At 40.0% G+C, this 20,751-nt stretch overlaps 1 protein-coding gene across 6 annotated transcripts in view; it reads left to right on the top strand.

Annotated features, from left to right (window-relative positions):
• The window catches only part of PDSS2 (decaprenyl diphosphate synthase subunit 2), a 315,097-nt gene that overhangs the window by 231,306 nt on the left and 63,040 nt on the right, over positions 1 to 20,751 (top strand). For all 6 annotated transcript variants that reach the window (XM_056566243.1, XM_056566238.1, XM_056566241.1 and 3 more), the window contains one exon: positions 7,165 to 7,363. In XM_056566243.1, the coding sequence (XP_056422218.1) occupies positions 7,165 to 7,363 (199 nt within the window). The remainder of the gene's footprint in view (positions 1 to 7,164; positions 7,364 to 20,751) is intronic.

Below are 20,751 nucleotides of genomic sequence, written 5' to 3'. Positions count from 1 at the left end.
ATGACGCGCTTTCCTCTCAGAAGGCACATTATTTAACACCCATGTGCTTCCATATTGTTTCATCTTTAGTATGAAACCTCATTCTCATATCTTGGAAACCTCATTCCAAGGTTAATTAATTTCAAGAATATTTGGATTTAAGATGTTATTTCCATTAATGTTCCAAAATATAAGGTAACTACCAGTATATCTTAATTGTTTTTTACACACCTAGGGCTGCTGGAATTATTTTTGAAAGAGTGTGACTATTACTTGGCTGTGGTTGCCCGTTATCCGGCCCGGAGCAGCATTCGTTCAGTGTAGCAGATTACTGGGAATCCTCGCTGGAGATCGCGGGAGGTCCCAACGGCCAGACCCCCCGCGATCAGACATCTTATCCCCTATCCTTTGAATAAGGGCTAAGATGTCTAGGGTCGGAGTACCCCTTTTAAGGCATCTGCCACTGAAAAAAATCTTTACGTAAAAGGAATAGACCTCCGTTACTCTGGAGCTTTACTTCTCTTCTCTAATACTGGACCTTTGCTTATGGATAAGATGACTTGCAAAAGACCAAGGTACAATTTACTTGCCACCAACTGAGATTTATGCAATATAGTATTGGACCTGTTACTACTGTTTTTACTCTATGTCTTTCACAGTCTGAAATCTAAATTTGTGTTTCTATGCTTACAGACAGTGACCTCTAGAGCTTTGATGGCCTATGCATTCCCCAATTAGTAGCTGAAGTCAGTATTTCATTAACTAGTTTGTGCTAAGTCATTAAACTAATTACGTGATTTTGCTTTTCCAGTAGTTTCCTGATTAATTGCTCTATTATATGATAGTATTAGTATTAAAGTACTCATTACTTAAGAACTAAGTGCTCTTATTTTTCAAAAAGACCAACATTGATAGAGTTAATGAAATTAAACCATCATCAGTTGTTATTTAAACTTGATTTTCTTCATATAACTTTATTTAGCTGCACTTGTAAATGCTTAAGATTGTTGTATTGTATTGAGTTTTTACAATATTTATCCTATTTTGCATACAGAATATTGAATGCAAAGTAATATATTTTAGTCTAAGGATTATAGAGAAATCATAATGCGGCACTCACCAACAGGAAGAAGTTTCCTCTTTATCAGGCAGTCAGGTCATAGAATACAGCTACACAATGCACAACTTAATTAGATAATTAATGCACAACAATAAACCCCCTTTAAATAAGAATACAAAAGCAAGGAGGGGATGGTTATTGTTTTGTTTTAACCCCTTCACCACACATGACAGATTAAAACCATCATGGTTTCATTCAGAGTGTATAACATCAGCTGGGGACCACGGAGTATGAACCGGGATCATTTCAGCCCCCCGTAGCCTCTAGCTGATTTCAGTGGCCATTAACCCTTTAGATGCCGCTGTCAACATTGACAACAGAATCGAAGTGGCCTTGCTATCCATCATTGGTGGTGCAATGGTCTGGGTCAGCCCTGACTCGTTGCCACATCAGCCCAAGGCCTTAACTAGGTTTCTGTGGCTGCCAGGGATGTTCTATTGATAGGGCCTGCCTATCTCATAGATCAGCATTGATCTCTATGAGTATTCTAACGATTGCTCACACAAGTCCTCTATAAAGATTCATCGACATAACTGATATGCCCGTTATTAAAGCTTAGAATGATGTACCTGCAGGCATCCCCCACACTGGGGATTGTCTAAGCCAGTAACACGGTCATCTCAGCCCCTAGCCCTCCTCTACAGACATATGGAACACATTCAGGACACTGCAATTGTGGATCGGTTTGAGCCAGTGTGGTAGTGGACAATTATCAACACTTACAGGCTGGCATAATTCATCAGGTCATGTATCTATAGTTTCAAATTGGAAACAGATTCTTTGTGATTTACATCATATGCCAATCATCTGATTGTAGATTCAGCCTTCTTTTCAGGTACATTATGGTTATGGTTACTTGATACCAGTACATATCGGCTCTGCAAATCTTTGAGGAGTGTTCCTACAATTATATCCTTTGCATCTCTGGGTTGTTAGACTGATTGGAGGTGGACACCTTGCATTAATTGTCTCACATATTGTCTATTGGACTTTTGGGTCCCTTCAAAGGTCAACTGTACGGGGGCATCTCTCTTTCCTCAGTTCCCTTGTAGCCATTCATGAAGAGCTGTCCTGTCGTGCACACAGCACAGCGAAATGCGTGGGATGCAAATGTCTTATTTTTGTATTCTTGTGGTCAGTCTGTTAGTATCCACTGCAGACTGGTTATAATTATGTGAGAAAGCAGTTATTGAGTTATTTATATCACGCCATACATATCCTGATTTACCATTGGTATATACCACCACATGGTAATAACAACACCTTTGTAGCTGTTTTATTATTTTGGTGGCTATTAGTCAGGACTTTTCCGGGGTCATACCATAGACAGGGTTTCCCCAGTGCATGGACAGAGAAGGAGGTTCCTGCACAGGATCGCCCTGGTTAGGGTGGAAGTCCTGCTTTAATAAGCAGGGGGATAAAGGCCAGATAGGGGCTTCTAGGGTATACCCAGATTAGGCCCATTCCCCAGTCCGTACCTTCTCTTCTTATGGAACATCTGCTAGACTCACATCCTATTTAGGAATAGAAGGACTCTTTGTATGGTTTGGTGATACTCGTAGTGGGTTCATCATGTATTCCTTGGATTATATTCTTATACTTATTCTAATAAAAGTTACATTTTAGAAGATGTAAATTCTTTAGAGGGACTTATTAAGCGTACAAAAAAAATCCAATAAAGTTTTTGCAAATATGAATAAATGCCAGAATAGCATTTTTTGATCACATCTTATCCCAGAAAAATGGAATAAAAAGTCTGATTGCCAAAACTACAGATTATGGTGCAAAAAATAAACCCCCATTTACTTTCATAGACAGAAAAGTAAGAAAAGTCATAGGGGCCAGAAAATTGCAATTTAAAGGGGTTCTCTCGGTAATAAAAACGAATCATGTGGATAGGGGATAAGTGTCTGCTCGCGGGCTGTCCGACTGCAGGGACCTCCTGTGATCTCCTGATTAGTATTTGCAGTCAAAAGATTGAAATAAATAGTCCCCCATGACTAAAAAGGTGAAAATAAAAAAAAGTTAAAATAAAATAAAGAAAGTTTTAATAAAAATGAATAAGACTGCATGTTAGCACTTGAAATGCTTTGACTAATAAATACATTTATTTTTTTATCAAATAAATTAATTTCATATGCAGATTTCAACTTGAACATTTCATTTTAAACTGTATTGAATATATTTAAAAAATGTTCCTTTATAAAACACAAATCAAAGTAACAAAAACTATTTGCTGAATATTGCATAATGTAACTTATCCAGTTAAATTACCATAAATAATGTCACCAAAATAGCGTCACAGTTATAACCTGCCACTTCTGTGAATTAATGGAAATTTTTTTTTGTCTTGATATATCCCAAAGTGGACAAATCTTGTAGGATATACTAGCCTCTGTTGTCAATGCAGATTTCGATTTTCATCAGAAGTGATGCAGAAGTGTGCAGCAAAGTTCTTGCTATCGAAAAGCCAATCAACTGAAAAACTCCATTATAAGTTATAAGTTTATATAAGTATAAAATCTTCTGGTAATCATTTAACCCCTTCCCGCAGAATGACTTATATAAACGTCATGTTATACTGGTAGTTCGCACATCATGACGTTTTTATAAGTCATTCAGTTAACCTGGCGATGCGTGGCATCGCACGGGTTGACTGACAGAAGTTCTGCAACCCCCCCAGGGCCATCCCAAGAGCTGCAGGGGGGGGGGTGTACCACGGCACATACCTGGGACCGGCGGCAGGCACAAGTGGAGACGGCAGCGGCGGCAGGCAAGTGGAGAAGGCATCGGTGGCATCTGCATCAGAGGCAGCAGTGAAGATCGCTGTAAAGTGATTTTCACTGCTGCTTCTCGGAGTTTCAAAACTACAATTCCCAGCATGCCCAGACAGCCTTTGGCTGTCCAGGAATGCTGGGAGTTGTAGTTTTGCAACATCTGGAGGGCCAAAGTTTGGTAGTTTGACTGGAAGTTTGAAGTCTGTAACCACACATTAGTGTGCATAAAAGCTGGATATTTTTTTATCAAAATTGCTAAATTGTTTCATTTGTTATTTCATATGTAGTGGATCAACAATACAGTGGGGCAAAAAAGTATTTAGTCAGCCACCGATTGTTCAAGTTCTCCCACTTCAAAAGATGAGAGGCCTGTAATTTTCATCATAGGTACACCTCAACTATGAGAGACAGAATGGGGGGGGGGGGAATACAGGAAATCACATTGTAGGATTTCTAATGAATTAATTGGTAAATTCCTCTGTAAAATAAGTAATTGGTTACCTACAACAAGCAAGATTTCTGGCTCTCACGGACCTGTAACTTCTTTAAGAGTCTCCTCTGTCCTATCCTCTTTACCTGTATTAATGGCACTATTTGAACTTTTTATCAGTATAAAAGACACCTGTCCACAACCTCAAACAGTCACACTCCAAACTCCACTATGGCCAAGACCAAAGAGCTGTCGAAGAACACCAGAAACAAAATTGTAGACCTGCACCAGGCTGGGAAGACTGAATCTGCAATAGGCAAGCAGCTTGGTGTGAATGAATCAACTGTGGGAGCAATTATTAGAAAATGGAAGACATACAAGACCACTGATAATCTCCCTCGATATGGGGCTCCACGCAAGATCTCACCCCGTGGTGTCAAAATGATCACAAGGACGGTGAGCAAAAATCCCAGAACCACACGTGGGAACCTAGTGAATGAACTGCAGAGAGCTGGGACCAAAGTAAAAAAGGCTACCATCAGTAACACACTATGCTGCCAGGGACTCAAATTATGCAGTGCCAGACGTGTCTCCCTGTTTAAGCTAGTACATGTCTGGGCCCATCTGAAGTTTGCTAGAGAGCATTTGGATGATCCAGAAGAGGATTCGGAAAATGTCATATGGCCAGATGAAACCAAAGTAGAACTTTTTGGTAAAAACTCAACTCGTCGTGTTTGGAGGAGAAAGAATGCTGAGTTGCATCCAAAGAACACCATACCTACTGTGAAGCATGGGGGGTGGAAACATTATGCTTTGGGGCTGTTTTTATGCTAAGGGACCAGGACAACTGATCCATGTAAAGGAAAGAATGAATGGGGCCATGTATCATGAGATTTTGAGTGAAAACCTCCTTCCATCAGCAAGGGCATTGAAGATTAAACGTGGCTGGGTCTTTCAGCAGGACAATGATCCCAAACACACCATCTGGGCAATGAAGGAGTGGCTTCATAAAAAGCACTTCAAGGTCCTGGAGTAGCCTAGCCAGTCTCCAGATCTCAACCCCATAGAAAACCTTTGGAGGGAATTGAAAGTCCAAAACATCACTGCTCTAGAGGAGATCTGCATGGAGGAATGGCCCAAAATACCAGCAACAGTGTGTGAAAACCTTGTGAAGACTTACAGAAAACGTTTGACCTCTGTCATTGCCAACAAAGGGTATATAACGAAGTATTGAGATGAACTTTTATTCTTGACCAAATACTTATTTTCCACCATAATTTGCAAATTAATTCTTAAAAAATCAGACAATGTGATTTTATGGATTTTTCCCCCCTCATTATGTCTCTCATAGTTGAGGTATACCTATGATGAAAATTACAGGCCTCTCTCATCTTTTTAAGTGGGAGAACTTGCACAATTGGTGGCTCACTAAATACTTTTTTGCCCCACTGTAAGTGCATCTTATTGGCACCGTTTGCTAATTAGTGTTTTATAATTTTAAGAATGTATGACTGTCATGTACTTTAAAATGTATATATATATATATATACAGTGATCCCTCAACATATGATGGTAATTCGTTCCAAATGAACCATCGTTACTTGAATGCATCGTATGATGAGCGATCCGTGCAATACGCGGATGTCCGTCATTAACCCCTCAGATGCTGTGATCAGTACAGATCACGGCATCTGCGGTAATGCGCATGTTAAAATAAGATGATCGGAGCGCTGCCGCCGGGATCCGATCATCTGTAATGGCGGACAGAGGTCCTCTCACCTGCCTCCGTCTGTCTCCAGTTCTGGTCTGAGATCGAGCACCAATAATACTGATCAGTGCTATGCCCTATGCATAGCACTGAACAGTATTAGCGATCAAATGATTGCTATGGGGACATAAATAGTGTAAAAAAAAAAAATATTTTAATGTAAAAAAAAGGGAAAAAATCCCCTCCCCCAATAAAAATGAAAATTGTCAGTTTTTCCCATTTTACCCCCAAAAAGCGTAAATATTTTTTTATAAACATATTTGGTATCGCCATGTGCGTAAATGTCCGATCTATCAAATTATAATGTTAATGATCCCGTACGGTGAACGGCGCAAACGTAAAAAAAAATAAAAACGTCTAAAAATGCTCCTTTTTTGGTCACATTTTATTCCACAAAACAATTTATTAAAATTCATCTAAAAGTTTTATATATGCAAACATGGTATCGATAAAAAGTACAGATGACGATGCAAAAAATGAGCCCTCATACCAGCCTATACACGGAAAAATGAAAAAGTTATAGGTGGTCAAAATAGGGCAATTTTAGATTACTGATTTTGTACAAAAAGATTTAGATTTTGTTTTAAGCGGTACAAAAATAGAAAAGTATCTAGCCTTGGGTATCATTTTAATCGTATTGACCCACAGAATAAAGAACACATGTCATTTTTACTGTAAAGCTTACAGTGTGAAAACAAAACCCTCCAAAATGTGCAAAATTGTGGTTTTCATTTAAATTTCCTCTTTAAAAAAATAATTTTTGGGGTTCGTCATACATTTTATGGCAAAATGAGAGAGAGATTAATAACAAAGTACAATTGGTCACGCAAAAAACAAGCCCTTATATGGGTCTGTAGATGGAAATATAAAAGAGTTATGGATTTTAAAAGGCGAGGAGGAAAAAACGAAAATGCTAAAATAAAATTGGCCTGGTCTTTAAGGTTAAAATGGGCTTGGTCCTTAAGGGGTTAAAGGTTCAAGATTATTCTGCTAAGATTTCTAATCTAGCATCATCCTAGGCCAACAGAGTAGAAAGTGAGTGTAATGTTACAGAATATTTACTAATGATTTTTTTATTCTATTTTAACAGCCAGAGAAACTTGGCTGAAATTACAGAGCTGATCCATACAGCTTTCCTGGTGCATCGTGGGATTGTAAATATGGAAGAGTTGAAGAGCTGTGATGGCCCTATTAAGGATATGCAGTTTGGAAATAAAATGGCTATTCTAAGTGGAGACTTCCTCCTGGCAAATGCTTGCACTGGACTTGCACAACTACAAAACACAAAGGTAATTATATATATATATATATATATATATATATATATGTGTGTGTGTGTGTGTATTAGGGATCGACCAATTATCTGTTTGGCCAATATTATCGGCCGATAATCACGATTTTGGGCATTATCGGTATCGGCAATTACCTTGCCGATAATCCGCACCGCGACCGCCCCCCCCCCCAACTGACACGCCGCACCGCGTCGCACCCCCCACCGCACCGCCTCGGCCCCATTGCCTCCCCCCATCCCCGGTTTTATAATTACCTGTTCCCGGGGCCCGGGGTCCACGCTACTTTTGGCTCCTGCTGCATCCTGCGTTATGCTGTGCGCAATGACGAGTGACGCGACGCAACGTCACCGTCAGTGCGCACATAGACAGCTCAGGAGGACGCCACCGGAGCCAGATGTAGAGTGGACCCCGGGCCCCGGGAAAAGGTAATTATAAAACCGGGGATGGGGGAGACAATAGGGTGGCGGCGATAGGACTCAGGAGGACCCCTGGAGGCAGGGGAAGAGAAGCGGGTGGCGGCGGCACCGGAAAAGCCTCTGCAGTTCATTGATTTAAAGCGCCCACTTTAAATCAATGATCTGCAGCGGTGTCGTGGGGGGATAAATAGTAGATAACTTATACCGGAATATCGGTATAAGTTATTGGCTATCGGCCCTAACCTCCACAGATTATCGGTATCGGCCCTAAAAAAATAATATCGGTCGATCCCTAGTGTGTATATATGTGTGAAATTTATTTTAACAGATTTTTGAGAAGGCAATCTGTTAGCATATCCTTGACTCCTACAGACTAGTTGTTTAGAAGTATTCCCTTAATGCAGTACTATCATTTTGTAATGCCCCACGGGTGCAAACCCACTGTGCCACCCACAAGTGGCAGCCTGCAGTGGCCAGGCAGGCAGAATGGGGAAAACCTACACTAAGATAGCTTCACAAGCAGAAAAGCTAATTAAGGTGTTTTTATTAACAGAGCAGGTACAGAGTATAAGGGATGAGGCAATAGGCAAGTCCAAAATACAGGGAGGATCAGCAGACAGATAGAGATCTTAGCAGTTCAGGAATACACAACCTTGCTGTGCCCTCAGGCAACAGATGGTGTGATATTTATACAGGGAGTGCCAGGGTGGGATAGGAGCAGGATCCATTAGGGAGTGCATGCTTGCTCGCACCTGAATTAAATCTTGCATGACAGGCTTGGGTATGCCAGCGGGGTCCATGGCCTCAGCAAACTGTAACGACCCACTGTGCCTCATCATGTACTTGTTTGCAGTACATTGTATTAAGTGTATGCCATGACTAGTGACATGAATGCTCGAAACATGTTGGAGTCTTCATTTATTGCTGTAAGAAGCTCAACTTTTATCCTTCCCCAACACTGACACATTTTAAGGTGCCTCTGTCTTGATACTTAAGTTCTTTAGATACATGCTTTTAATCGACACTTCGTGGAACATTTTATGGATCTTGTCACAAGTTTATTGTGAATGTGTAGTTAACCTGCAGCAAAAATCAATGTGTTTTATGCTCATTTTGCAGTGGACAATCATAGCCTAAAAAGAGTATAAGATTCTGCGCTACGAGTTCACCTGCCGCTAAGCACTCAATAATGCAGGTAGGGCTTCTAGAGGATGTCCAGCAACCCTCTTCCAGATTATTGTGTCAAGCCATTCTAGTTGTGCCAATGATCAGAGGGAAGTGTCTGACTTACAGTTCCCTCTTTAAGAAATGCTGCACATACTGGGGTAGATTTATCAAAACCTGTGCAAAGGAAAAGTTGCTGAGTTGCCCATGCTATGGGCAACTGGGCAACTTTTCCTCTGGACAGGTTTTGATAAATCTCCCCCGCTGACTTTTCAGAGGTCTGTGCAAGAAGCATGCAGCACCTCTAACCATCTACCCATACAGCTTTTCCTATTAGTATTAGAGTGTTCCTTGAAACCAGGTTAAGATGTCTTAAGAAGACTGCAACAGTAAGAAATATCATTTTTACAATATGTATCAGATAAGAGAGAGGAATATTTTTTATTGTGGGTCCCATTTGTAAATAGGTAAAGCAGTATTCCCAACAGTAAAAGTATATATGGAATGACAAGCTGATCATTGGGGATTTGACAGTTTAGACCCCCACCGATCCTGAGAACAAAGGAAAATTGTCCCCCAAATGAATGAAACGCAGCACACAAAATGTGGCCCGCACTCTATTCTTTTTCTATGGAGCTTCCTTACATTGTTGAATTCAGCAGTCTGCAATGTTCAAAACCCCCTAGAGAATGAATGAAATTCTGTCTTTGTGCACGTACACACTCTATGCTCCATTTGTTCAAAGAGCAAATTTTCTCCCATTCTCAGGAACGTTGGACGCCCACCAATCAGCATGCTATTCCCTATTCTGTAGATAAAGGATACATTTTGATCTTTGAAATACCCCTTAAAGGGGTACTCTGGTGGAAAGCTGTTTCTTTTTTTTTTTTATGAACTGGTGCCAGAAAGTTAAACAGATTTGTAAATTACCTCTAAAAAAATCTTAATTCTTTCAGTACTTATTAGCAGCTGTATAATACAGAGGAAATTCTTTTCTTTTTGAATTTAATTTTTGTTTGTCCACAGTGCTCTCTACTGACACCTCTGTCCGTGTTAGGAACTGTCCAGAGCAGTATAGATTTGCTATGGGGATTTTCTCCTGCTCTAGACAGTTCCTGACACGGATAGAGGTGTCAGCAGAGAGCACTGTGGACAAGACAAAAAAGAAATTCAAAAAGAAAAGCTGCTAAGAAGTACTGGAAGGGTAAAGATTTTTTAATAGAAGTTATTTGCAAATCTGTTTAACTTTCTGGCACCAGTTCATTTAAAAAATGTTTTCCACCAGAGTACCCTTTAAAAGGAATTATTCTTTCTTAAAGAAATTCTTATAATAAGAATTACTTATTTAAAATTGTTTTACTATCGCTCTCTATTTTTTCATGTAGCATAGTTAAAAGTTAAGCTACTATGTTCTACTGCAGTGTTTTATCGTGATCTCTGTGATTCACTTCTTTCAGATCCGCTCTTGGGACTAGCAATTAGTTGTGAATATCTAAAGCTGTAATGAAAAGCAAAGCTTTTTTATGATTGTCAGTGGTAAAATTAGCAAAGTCAATTATTTTCCCCTAGGCATTTTTACTGTAGATATTAAGAGGATAAAGAATAATTGCCTTAGGTTGTACTTTGATTTTTAAATAACACAATAACATGCTCCTAGTTCTTCTAATTGCACTTTACTATGCTAAATATTTAGTCCAAAGTTAATTAAAATGTTTGTCTTTATATGTTAATAACCTATGAATAATGTAAGGGGAATAAGAGAAGTTGTAGATTAGATAGATGCCATTTACCAGCTGTGTCTCTCTGAGTTATACAGCCTTAATTTTAGAACATAGAATTGAAATTGCCACATATAATAGTTGAGTACTTCACCAGTTTAGCAAAAGAAAATAGCAAAAATGATTCTGTCAGATGGAAGCCCTGCCGTAGTTATGCTGAAAATAGGAATATATGCTTAAAAGACCAATGGCAAACATTTCTTAACCCTTTGAAGTCCAAGTACTTTGGATGCCTGAATGTCCACAGCATAATTTCAATATTTTAAGGGTATAATTTACGTGTAGCATATACATACATATTCATAAAGTCTGCATCCAATGTTTTTAATTTTTTGTTTTTTTTGCACCGATGTGCAATTGTGATATTTTTAAACTTAAACTTTGAATGTGTAGTAGAAATAAGCTAAAAACTTACCATAAATTACTTTCTTTTGTTAATCCAGCCTCCTTAAAAAAAAGATTAAAAGTGATCAAAATGCAACATAAGCCCATAGATAGCACCAATAAAAATAAAAATGCCAACTCATCCCACAGAAATCAAGCCCTTACACAGTTGTTACTGAAAAATAAAATTGTGGCTCTCAGAATATGGCAATTCTCAAACATATTTTATTTATTTTTACAAAAAATAGTTTTTTTTTTTTTTATAGTGTAAGTGTAATTAACCACTAAAAAAGCAAAAAAATTAAGTATCCCCATAATTGTACCCATAACCCGCGGAAGTAAAATTAACATCTCAGTTGTACCACACACGAAAACCCGCAAAATTAGTTTAGATTTTTTAATTCTACCTTCCTAAAAATAAATAAAAAGGGATCAAAATGTCATATGTACCCACATCAATTCATCCTGCAAAAAAAAAACCGCACATAGCTCCATTAGATAATAAATAAAAAGTTATGGTTCTTAAACAAAAAATTGTTTTTATGGTAAAATAGTTTTTATGGTAAATCTTTTTTTTATTAAAGTTTTCCAAATAAAGCATAACAACAAAACAATGAGGTATGACAGACTCGTGACTGTATAGCAGAATATCACAGAAGGACAATATCCCCCAGGGGAGAAATGGCATTGGGACCGTCCCATCATCAAACAATTACACATTTGCCAGTAGACGCAAGGGAGAAGGGGAGGGATCCCCAAATAATCCAAACCCCAGGAACCATAGGAGACAAGTCCTGTATAAATAACCCCAGTAGGGTAACAGAACTACTAACAAACAAAATACAAACAAACAGAAATACTGACAAACAAAAAGCAAGGAAAAAAGAGGGGAGAGAAGCAGAAAGATAGTAGCTGCGAGAAAGAGAGGAAGAGAGAGGGTACGAGGGAAAAGATAAAGTGGGAAAAAGGGAAGGAAGGAGAAGGTAGGTCTCACATGGAAAGCGCGGAAAAAAGAAATCCCCAAAACGGCCTACTGCCACCACCCCAAGACACCAGGCGACTCCTGGAATCTGTCTCCCAAAGAGGACATAAGGCAGAGAAGCTATCAGAGGGATCATTATCTAGGGCCACCAATTCATCCATTCTTTGTACTTGAGTTAAGGTCTCCACGTACTACACCCTAGATGGCGTCACTGTATTCTTCCAGTGCCGAGGGATAACAGCCGTGGTGGCACCTAGAAAATGTCTCAGGAGGCCTCTTTTAGCCGATGAAAGAGACCCAAGTAGGAGAGAAAAAAGGGCAACATTGGGACTAGGATGGATGGAACACAAGGAGACTATGTTATAGAGCAGGAAGACGTCTTCCCAGAAAGGGAGAAGCGGGCAGGACCACCAAGTGTGTAGGTAGGAACCAATCTCCCGACCGCAATGCCAGCAGGTTGCCGGAGTAGACGGGAAGATAGCATGTATACGATCAGGGCATCTATACCACCTAGAAAGTATTTAAAAATTCCGCTCCTGTATCCTAGATGAAAGGGAGGCCCTATGAGTCATGATAAACACCCGAGTTACCTCCTCCTCACAGAACTCCCATCCCAGATCAGATTCCCACTTGAGCAAATAAGCCGGTTTCAAAGGTATCTCCACCAGTCCCCGCAGCACTCCTTAGACCAAGGAAATAGTATGGGAGGGAGGAGAATCTAGAACACAGAGCTGTTCAAACACTGTTAATGGGCGATGTAGTTGCGGTTTGGGATGGAGAGAAATGTAATAAGAACAAAGCCGCTCATATATGAACCAACCTCCAGGGGAGGCCGATGGAAAATACTCCAAGGGAATGAAGGCCCTGTTCTGGAGAACTGCTCGAAGGCGAGGACAAGGGTTAACAGGGCTTCCTAGGAGGGACAGAACCTCAGAGTCAGAGGGAAGGCCAGGGTTACTGAATAAAGGGGTGAGAGGACCCGGTCTAGAGGTGAGGGCAGGGTGAGCAGAAGAGAATCCCAGACAAGAAGGAGAAGGCGAGATAAGTAGGGAATGTCCAAGCCAGACGGGCCCGGAGGGAGCCAAGGAAGGGCTGCCGGATGGACTAAAGAAAGCTCAATCTCCAGGGACACCCACTGTTTCGAGGCAGCATTATGGCAGATATCAAGAACCCTGGAGCAGATCACTGCACGATAGTATAGGCAGAAATCAGGGAGACCAGCCCCTCTCCTGGTCCTGGACAAGTAGTGCATGGTGAAGGCGATGACTTCCTGGAGACCAGATAAAGCGCGTCACCAAAGTCCGGAGCCGAGATAAGAAGGAAGCCGGAATCCGCATCTGGAGTGTCTGCATATAATACAGTAGCCTCGGGAGGATGTCCATTTTGATCACAGCCATTTTGCCAAACCAAGAGAGAGTTAGGGTGCTCTGATAGGTAACGTCCCGCTCAAAGACCTGCAATAACAGGAGATAGTTGATCTCAAAGAGAGTGCTGAGGTCGGCAGTGAGGTAAATACCAAGATATTGAAGAAGACAGGGCTGAGCCTTGAAAGGAAAGAGGGAGGAGATCTGACTAAACAACACAAGGGGAGAGAGATGTTGAGGAGTTCCGAGAAGGTCGTCCGCAAAAAGGGAAAGTTTATAGGATCTAGAGTTCAAGGATAAGCCAGGGACAGAATCATTCTGTCGCAGTGCCACTGCCAGGTATTCCATAACTATAACCTAAAGGAGGGGTGAGAGGGGGCACCCCTGTCGAGTCCTGTTATGTATGTTATAGGGTTCTGAAAGCGACCCATTAACCTTCACTTGGGCTGTCGCACCCCGATAAAGTGCCATGATGCGATGATGGAATTGCGGACCCATACCCAGGTGCGATAGGGCAAGATCTAAAAAGTCCCACCCCACCCTATGAAAGGCCTTTTTGGTTTCTATGGAAAGTAAACAAAACAGAAGACCACGTGACCTGGTAGCAGCAATGAGAGAGAATGACTTGAGGGTGTTGTTCCTGGCCTCCCTGCCTAACAAAACCCACTTGATCCGTGTGTATGAGTAAGGGAAGAAGGGCACCCAACCGCAAGGCGAGGATTTTAGAATAGAGCTTTATGTCTAAATTGAGCAGGGAAATGGGACGATAGTTACTACAACAGGAGGGATCTTTATCGGGTTTAGGGATCACAGTGATATGGGCAGCCAGAGGAGGAAAGGAAGCTCCATCCACAATAGATTTAAAGCAGCGCAAAAAGGGGGAGCTACTAGAGGACTTGGGGCTGTCGTTGGGCAACACGGACTTTCAATTCCCTCCAAAGGTTTTTTATGGGGTGGATATCTGGAGACTGGCTAGGCCACTCCAGGACCTTGAAATGCTTCTTACGAAGCCACTCCTTTGTTGCCCGGGCAATGTGTTTGGGATCGTTGTCATGCTGTAAGACCCAGCAACATTTCATCTTTAATGCCCTTGCTGATGGAAGGAGGTTTTCTCTACATGGCCCCATTTATTCTTTACTTTACACGGATCAGTCGTCCTGGTCCCTTAGCATAAAAACAGCTCCAAAGCATGATGTTTCCACCCCCATGCTTCACAGTAGGTATGGTGTTCTTTTTATGTAACTCAGCATTCTTTCTGCTCCAAACACGACAAGTTGAGTTTTTACCAAAAAGTTCTACTTTGGTTTCATCTGACCATATGATATTCTCCCAATCCTTTTCTGGATCATCCAAATGCTCTCTAGCAAACTTCAGACAGGCCCGGACATGTACTGGCTTAAGCAGAGGGACACGTCTGGCACTGTATGATTTGAGTCCCTGGCGGCGTAGTGTGTTACTGATGGTAGCCTTTTTTACTTTGGTCCCAGCTCTCTGCAGTTCATTCCCCCAGTGTGGTTCTGGGATTTTTGCTCACCATTCTTGTGATCATTTTGACACCACGGGGTGAGATCTTGCATGTAGCTCCAGATCAAGGAAGATTATCAGTGGTCTTGTATGTCTTTCATTTTCTAATAATTGCTCCCACAGTTGATTTATTCACACCAAGCTGCTTGCCTATTGCAGATTCAATCATCCCAGCCTGGTGCAGGTCTACAATTTTGTTTATGGTGCCCTTCGACAGCTCTTTGATCTTGGCCACTGTGTGACTGTTTGAGGTTGTGGACAAGTGTCTTTTTATAGTGATAACAAGTTCAAATAGGTGCCATTAATACAGGTAATGAGTGGAGGACAGAGGAGACTCTTAAAAAATAAGTTACAGGTCTTTGAGAGACAGAAATCTTGCTTGTTTGTAGGTGAATAAAAATACTTATTTCCCACCATCATTTGCAAATAAATTCTCTAAAAATCTGACAATGTGATTTTAATGATTTTTTTTTTCTCATTATGTCTCTCATAGTTGAGGTATACCTATGATGAAAATTACAGGCCTCTCATGTTTTTTTAAGTGGGAGAACTTGCATAATTGGTGGCTGACTAAATACCTTTTTGCCCCACTGTATATGTGTGTATATATAGATTATTGCTAGAAGAACCATATTTGTATTTTGTGTCTACTTACTGATTTCCTTTGTATCGTATTGAGTGCAAGCTATTTTGATGGATTAGTTACGCTGGGTTACATACAACCCATTTGTAAAAATTAGGAAATAATATTACAACCTCTGTAGTAAAATAATCATTACTTAGTTATTGGTTCTCTGCTTCAAAATGATGAGTCAAAATATATATTTGAAACATTGTTGCTAGTAATCTTTAAGAGACATCCTTCCAAGGATCTCATTAAGTTGATCTCCTGTGTTTTGGGACCTGCAGTTTCCTTCCCCTGACAAGCTTTAAGGGATGTTTAAATTGATGGCAGCAATTTGTGCTACTATTAAAAGGGATTATTGATAGCATTACATGCTTCATTTTCTTATTTGTTTGTCACTTGTGTCTCTGCCACTTTCTATTAGTTAGAAGCAAGCAGCTGAGAATGGAAGCAGCAGAACATGTTCCACCCAATTACTTATTTCAAAATGCCTGGAAGATTTTCTTACAGAGAACTATACTTGAGTTATATGGATCAATCCTGCAGGCTAACAAGCACAAGGATTTGAGAAAGTAGCCATCTCATACAAATAGGCTGAGCTTAAAACATTTATAAGTTGAACAAAAAAATTAATAAAATAGTGGTTATGTATCCTAATGGTAGCTATTTAAGTGACATACAATGAGATCTCTGAACCCCTCCCATAGACTTGCATTGAGGGGGTGTGGCCGTAATGTCACGAGGGGCGTGGCCGAACCACGCAGCATGAAAACAGGGTTCGGGACATTTTCTTCCGAACGCTGGCCAGTGGAGTACCGCTTTTAGGGACAATTTTATGGGCTTGCCCTTTTTAGGGCGAGTGCTCCATTGTGGGACCAGAGTAATGGCACAAAAATGGGAATATATGAACTATTTGTCTTAAAGGGGTACTCCGGTGAAAACCTTTTTCTTTTAAATCAACTGGTGGCAGAAAGTTAAACATATTTGTAAATTACTTCTATTAAAAAATCTTATTCCTTCCAGTACTTATTAGCTGCTGAATGCTACAGATGAAATTCCTTTCTTTTTGGAACACTGATGACATCACAAGCACAGTACTCTCTGCTGACATCTCTGTCCATTTTAGCAACCATGCATAGCAGATGTATGCTAAGGGCAGCATGGAGGCTCAGTGGTTAGCACTGCTGCTTTGCAGTGCTGGGGACTTGGGTTCAAATCCCACTAAGAACAACAATAAATAAAGTGTTATTATTATTATAATAACGTCAGCAGAGAGAACTGTGGTCGTGATGTCATCAGAGCATTCCAAAAAGAAAAGAATTTCCTCTGTAGTATTCAGCAGCTAATAAGTACAGGAAGGTTTAATATTTTTTAAAGAGAAGTAATTTACAAATATGTTTAACTTTCTGCCACCAGTTGATTTAAAAGAAAAAAGGTTTTCACCGGAGTACCCCTTTAATTACTCCACCAGTCGATCAAGAAACTTCAACATGTGGACTCCGATACAATATCTCTTGACCAGAACATGTATTTGTCCGAATAACTTGATGTATACCATTGCTGATGAATTCACCATCCTCTGGATCCAGTTGTTGTTTGTAAGGGTGGTTATTTCTAAAACTTTTATATTACCTGGCAGCCTTGGCTAGCCATCACTGTGCGGGTTGCTCTTTACTTATTTTGTACAGACTACTGTAGGTTGAATGAGATTTTTTTTTTGAAAAAAGGAATTGTACCATTTGATTGGTGACTAAACCAGAATATGTATTTATCCAAATTTATGACCATTTTTTATGTTTCAGAGGAAATTCTGTTCAAAGTGGAAGCTTTTTTTTTTTTTAACCTTCCCCAGTCAGATGCATTCATTTACAAAGTCTAAATCTTAGGATAGCAGTCCTCCTCAGTGACATCCCAGTTCAGTTCCACAAATAGCTTAATAAGCTGCTCTGGTTCAAAATGTTGCCTTCCTTCTTTGATAACAATGGAGCTTGGAAATATGCTTGGGTCTGTGCTAGGACTGGCACCCATATTTAAAGATTTAAAGGGGTACTCCACTGGAAAAAAAAATAATATATATATATATATATATATATATATATATATATATATATTTTTTTTTTTTTTTTTTTTTTTTAAATCAACTGGTGCCAGAAAGTTAAACAGATTTGTAAATTACTTCTATTAAAAAATCTTAACCCTTCCAGTACTTATTAGCTGCTGTTTTGATCCAGAGGAAGTTATTTTCTTTTTGAATTTCCTTTCTGCCTGACCACAGTGCTCTCTGCTGGCACCTCTGTCAATTTTAGGAACTATCCAGAGCAGGATAGGTTTTCTATGGGGATTTGCTCCTACTCTGGACAGTTCCTAAAATGAACAGAGGTGTCAGCAGAGAGCACTGTGGTCAATCAGAAAGGAAATTGAAAAAGAAAACAACTTTCTGTGGACCATAACAGCAGCTGATAAGTACTGGAAGGATTAAGATTTTTTAATAGAAGTAATTTGCAAATCTGTGTAACTTTCTGGTACTAGTTGATTTAAAAAAAAATATGTTTTTCAGTGCAGTACCCCTTTAAAGAGTACCTCTCATGATCTTGTTAAATTGTATAATCCTCCCAGTTAACTGCCTTTGTTTTTATTATTTTTTAGTTTTCTACCTTGATATTGCTCTGTATTTTCTGCTCAGTTTTAGTCAGATTCACAGACTGGGAAGGGGCGTTGCCCAGCAGGCGTGGCATCATCTGAAGCCATACAGGGGAGAACTTCCTCCCTCACTCTGCTATGCACAGCCCAGAGCAGTTCAGTATGTGAGATGAGCTATGATTGGCTAAGGCAAGAGATAGGGGGAAATGTACTCTGGACAAGTAGGGAGACACCTAGTGTCAGATTTTTTAAACACAAATAAAACATAGAAAACTTAATTTTTTTAAACAAAGTACATTAGAAAGATTTTTCATTTACCATAAGGAGTGCAATAGCAAATATTTGTTTTAATGACCGTGCCCATTTAATCCCACAACCTTAAAATTTTCTGCCACCTGTTGTGAGCCATTTATCTTCACTGCTATTATTGATGTAGCACCAGGTAAATCGTATTTGCTCATGTCTATCTTACAATATAATTTTATTATTTCATACTTAAGGGACAGTTCATAGCAAGTCCATTTCTTTATCAGTATGTTGTTAAGTGTGGGTGGAAACCAGAGCACCTAGGGAAACATGAACTCCATGTAAATATTACCTGTAGTTGGACTCAAACACATGTCCTTATTACTGCAACACAACATTGCTAACCACTCAGTGGTTATCAAATCTTTGTTAAAGGGGTTAGCCACCATAAGGTGATTTTAGTACATACCTGCCAGACAGTAATGGACATGCTTAGGAAGGATCTGCACTTGTCTTGGGACTAAATGGCTATGTTGTGAGATTACCATAATACTGTAGCTAGCTTTTTGTGAACTGGTATTTCCTGTTTGACTTTTCTTCTTTGCCTACAAAGCCCTTAATTCCATTTTCCTCCCTCCCACACATCCATTCAAAAGACCTGTGGTTTTCAATCAGGGTGCCTACAGCTGTTGCATTAGTTTCAGATTGATCTCTCTCCCACCAAGTGATCGCTCCATCCATTGAAGGAGACAGGCTCCCTGTCATCAGCTGACTAGTGAGGTCAGGTCTCGGCCGCACTGCAACCTGGGAAAAATCTGAGACCACAGTAATTTTGTATGCTGTAAAAAGTAAATGTTGGGGTGAAGATCACATAAGAATTGTGAGAAAACTGCCACACACAGGTACAGACACTATATTATGAACTACACTAACTTTACAGTCCCTATAGCATAGTCAAATAAAAAAAAATCCTGGAATACCCCTTTGATGTTATGTCAAAAACATTTGTTTCTAAAGCTTCAGTATCGTCACTTTGCCTATGACACTTAGTAAATAATTGATCACAATTCTTTAAATGAATGCAAATACATGCTCAATTATTTCCATTGGGTAGAAATAGGATTTGCTGTTGCTGCCAAAGCGAGCTCTTCTATTCTGGTTTGTCAATGTTATCTGACAGTTGTTAAATGGCTTTTACAATGATACAAGTAAATGGTCTGTAAGGAGTAGTCAGCTGCAAAGATCACATCCATGTCAATTTACGCTGTCCAACTTTGACTGATTTCATTCATAGATCAGTTTGTGTCTGTTTAATTTACACACAGGTCTTATTTAAGTTTTGTGTGTTCTGAATGCAAACACATTTCTTCTTACAGTGTTTATTCTGTAGTCGGATGATTGTATTCTGCTTCATTTTGATAGTCACCAACAATAAAATGTGATTATTACATTTACATAGTTTGGCATTTCTTTTTTCTGTTTGTAATGTGTACCAGTACATCAATTTCAGCACTGAAAACAAGTCATTGTTGTCAGCGCTTATATTCTCTCAGGAGTATTGAATGAAATGTCTCAATTTTTAACAGTCCTGTTTCTCTATGCTTTATGAATACTTTTTATGTAGTGCTAATGAGACTAAAAAGTAAATCCAGAAGCTTTAGCTGTCTATTGATATCAGCTGTTAGGATGAAGAAACTGTTTGGTTACACTATAGCATATTATAGTGTTCCCTTACGTCCTAACCAGTGGCACAGATGGGGTATTAATTAATTGAATTAGACCCTTTCACACCCCTTACATATAGGGGGAGAACCCCAGGCCCCATGCGTTAATTTATGTCCTCTGGATAGAGGTTTTGACTGGTGGAGGGTCCTAGTTTCATGGACCCCTCTCCTTATGCTTTTATGCTTTTTTCTATATTATTGACTTCCTCCTGGGCTCTTATAATGTGCCCTCTATCTTTTTCTTTAGTATCTTCCCTTCTGCTAAGGGATCATTTTCTTTTTACCTCTGCAGCATTTTGCTGCTGCCGTGGTCGCCGCTCTCATGCGCTTCTGCTCTCTCTCTGGCCGCTGGCTTCCCTGCGGGGAGGGGGTGGGTCAGAGACGGCGTCTGTCGTCACTTCCGGCCCTGCGGCCTCTTTTGTTTCTCATTCAAATGCTTTATGGTGCATTAAAGTTTTTATTCTGGGGCTCGCATTCAGGGGGGGGGGGGGTTTAACCCCTTTCCCCATCTTCCTAAGCCCTACTCTTATTTTTATTA

Source organism: Hyla sarda, chromosome 3 (genome assembly GCF_029499605.1).
Source record: "Hyla sarda isolate aHylSar1 chromosome 3, aHylSar1.hap1, whole genome shotgun sequence".
NCBI lineage: Eukaryota > Metazoa > Chordata > Amphibia > Anura > Hylidae > Hyla > Hyla sarda.
The sequence above is the reverse complement of the archived record's forward strand: the minus strand, read 5'-3'. Positions and strand labels throughout refer to the sequence as shown.